Below are 3,333 nucleotides of genomic sequence, written 5' to 3' on the forward strand. Positions count from 1 at the left end.
TTGAGCTTTCTTCAAAGCAATCTTTCTGATACGTTGCAAGAAGATGACATCATTTATTGAGAGATCTGAAGCATCAGCCCAATCAACTGTTGTCCAACATACGTACAGCTTCAACATCAATTATGTTTCTTGAAATTTCACTTGAATCATTTGGGATGGATGCCGCTGATTCTGAGTCTGGTGCTACATCCGAAATTTTTAATGGCTCCAATGATTCGAGTGGCTCGTTTAATGCTGACTGATCATCCAGCGTCATGTTCAGAATTTCTTCATCCGTAAAAGCTTTACTTGCATATCTCTACTTAGGGTCCTGTGGCAAAATAGTTTCATCGCGGTTGTTTACATCAATCAAATGGATCAAGGGAACACCATCTTAGTGAACGAGTTTGTTATTTAAAATAATTCAATTTTCTTCGATGACTACTGCATTACAGTTACGCTTTATTTCACTCCAAGCATCGTGCATCCAGAAACTAAATCCCTCAACGTTATGCTCTTCAAGCTTTGACCGATATCGATTTCGCGAGCCATGACATGTAACTAGCAAAAGTTTTGACGATATTTTAGTTTAAAGTTCTGAATTTCATTCTGGTCCATGGGCTGAATCACTGCAGTCACATTTGGAGGCATAAAAACAGTTATCAAATCATCATCGCTTTTTAGCTCATGTGCTGAGCAATTATCCAGTAACAACACAGCTTTAGGAGGAATAGACATTTCGGCTGAAAATTTGCGTACTGCTGGTACGAAGTCCTAGAGGAGCCAGTTTTGGAAAATCATTCGAGTCATCCAGGCATTTTAAGAGGCGAAATATGTGACAGGCACATTATTTTTTTTTTTTGATTTTGATTTGAACGGAAGCTTTGAATCTTATCTTCAGTAAATTTTAACCAAAAAAAAATTTGATCATTAGGATTTGAACCATTAAAGATTATTTAATTTTTCTGATAACATCGGTCTTAACAAGGTGTTTAAAGATGCGTAAAACCAATATTGTATGATGTTTTGATGTGACTTTTACCTATAACTAGTAATATGTCAAAAAAGGGAATATCTACTACAAAACCTGTACACTGTTTTATTGGGATAATATACGTTTTTTGTAGTAATTTATTAGATTATGACGGATTAAAATCATTTTTTCAAAATATCCCGATTTTATCTCTCTCCCCGGTTTATCACTCTAAAATTCATCATGGGGGTGATAAAATCGGGTTTTCACTGTATTCCTAAAAATAGCCCGCTTCATAAACTAAACCCGTTTCTGGACGATAATTTGGTACTTCGAGTAAGTGGACGAACCTTAGCTTGCGAGTTTGCATCCTTTGATGTTAGCAATCCAATAATTCTTCCGAGAAGTGATCATATCACTACCCTCATCGTTCGCTACTTTCATGTACGCTACCATCACCAAAACCATGAAACCGTTGTAAATGAGCTTCGCCAACGCTATCACATTGGAGGCTTGAAAGCGCTTTATAAAACAGTACGTAAAAATTGTCAGATGTGCAAAAACGATAGCGCTACGCCACAGCCACCGTTGATGAGCGACCTACCATTATGTCGTCTTGCAGCGTTCAATCGACCGTTCTCTTATATAGGAATTGATTATTTCGGACCAATGATTATTAAAAACGGTCGAAAACAGGAAAAGCGCTGGGGCGTTCTGGCTACCTGTCTGACAATTCGAGCAGTCCATCTTCAACTAGTACGCTCATTGACGACTGATTCTTGTATCTTAGCCATACGCAACATCATGTGCAGGCGTGGCGTCCCTATAACCATTTACAGCGATAGAGGGACAAATTTCATCGGAGCCGATAAGGAGTTAAAACGCACTCTAGAAAATGTTAACCAAGACAGACTTATGGAAGAATTTGTAACATCGGAGACGCAGTGGTCCTTCAATCCACCAGCCTCTCCCCACATGGGGGGAGCCTGGGAAAGGCTCGTTAGAAGCGTGAAAACGAACTTAGCCAAGCTCAAACCAAATCACGCCCCGACCGAAGAGATCCTCGAAAATATGCTCATCGAGATCGAAAACGTGATAAATTCAAGGCCCCTTACTTACGTGCCGACTGATGATGATAGTTCACCGGTGCTTACTCCTAACCACTTTATTTTAGGATCCTCAAATGGATTGAAACCATTTGTTCCCTTTGACGACAGCGCCCTGGCGTTGAAGAAAGGATGGCAGCTATCACAGCTCATGGCTAACGTGTTCTGGAAAATGTGGGTACATGACTACCTACCTACTCTCACTCGCCGTTCAAAATGGTTCTCTGAAGTCAAACCAATTGAAGTGGGGGACATAACTGTCATCGTAGATCCTAATCTTCCCAGAAACTGTTGGCCGAAGGGCCGAGTTATAAGGACGATAGCGTCACCGGATGGAAGAACTCGGAAAGCAGTGGTGCAGACTATAAGCGGAATTTACGAACGCCCGGTAGCAAAGCTCGCTGTTTTAGATGTTGGCGACACGGATAGAGTACGCGAGAATCTACGTCTCCCGTACACTACGGGGGGGACTGTTGATAACGCCAACCAAATCAACGAGCCCCTTGCCCTTAGTTCCCGAAACGTCAAAGTCAAGTCCGGGAGCTCGTCACTCGCTTCTGTCAAGCCCGACAAGACGACAGGACGTTTGGAGGAGTGACGGAGCTAGGAGGAAAGAAGGAAGATCTGATTGGCCGAAAGTCGAAGCGCGTGTGCTCAGATAAAGTGTTCTTTATAATATTATTTAACGTTGTTATCAGTTATCAGAGGTAGCTTAACTTAAATTTATCCATCTGTCCAAATGCTAATTTGATTAATTTAAGTCTAGGTGGCAAAAAGAGCTGTGTACTAGTTCAGCTAAAAAACTCCTCGCTAAACTCATTCCCGCGTATCACTGAGTAGGTTATGAATACGTGAATTCAATTGTCATATCATATCTAATTAGTTACTATTTAATAGCTACACGACACAAGTCGCATTTATGCACAATCGAAGGATTTATTATTATCAGAACTCTGATTGTTAGTTCATATTACGGTAAGGCGATCAGGAAACAACACTCCATCCTAAAGCTAACCTCAAATTATATCATTAACGCCACAGGTCCCAAGTAAATCATCAGCTCTAGCCAGAGTATCAATATCGTTGCGAGGCCTTGCGAGGCACGAATTCACTAAACGTAAGCGCAACATTCTCTTGATATTTCCTTAAATTAATTGTCTCTGCATATTTGTAGGAATTTTGTAATAAAGCATTCATTGGATTTATTAACAAAATGACGAATTTTGCCTTCGCCTCAAAACAGAGAGGGTGCATAAAAGTTTAATTTTGATAGAA

At 40.4% G+C, this 3,333-nt stretch overlaps 1 protein-coding gene across 1 annotated transcript; it reads left to right on the plus strand.

Moving 5' to 3' along the window:
* The first annotated feature begins 1,621 nt into the window (after positions 1-1,621).
* Positions 1,622-2,656, plus strand: LOC129741556 (uncharacterized). Its single transcript, XM_055733298.1, has one exon. The coding sequence runs from the start codon at positions 1,622-1,624 to the stop codon at positions 2,654-2,656; it is 1,035 nt and encodes a 344-aa protein (XP_055589273.1).
* Positions 2,657-3,333: the final 677 nt, after the last annotated feature.

This window comes from Uranotaenia lowii, chromosome 2 (genome assembly GCF_029784155.1).
Source record: "Uranotaenia lowii strain MFRU-FL chromosome 2, ASM2978415v1, whole genome shotgun sequence".
Classification (NCBI taxonomy): Eukaryota; Metazoa; Arthropoda; class Insecta; order Diptera; family Culicidae; genus Uranotaenia; species Uranotaenia lowii.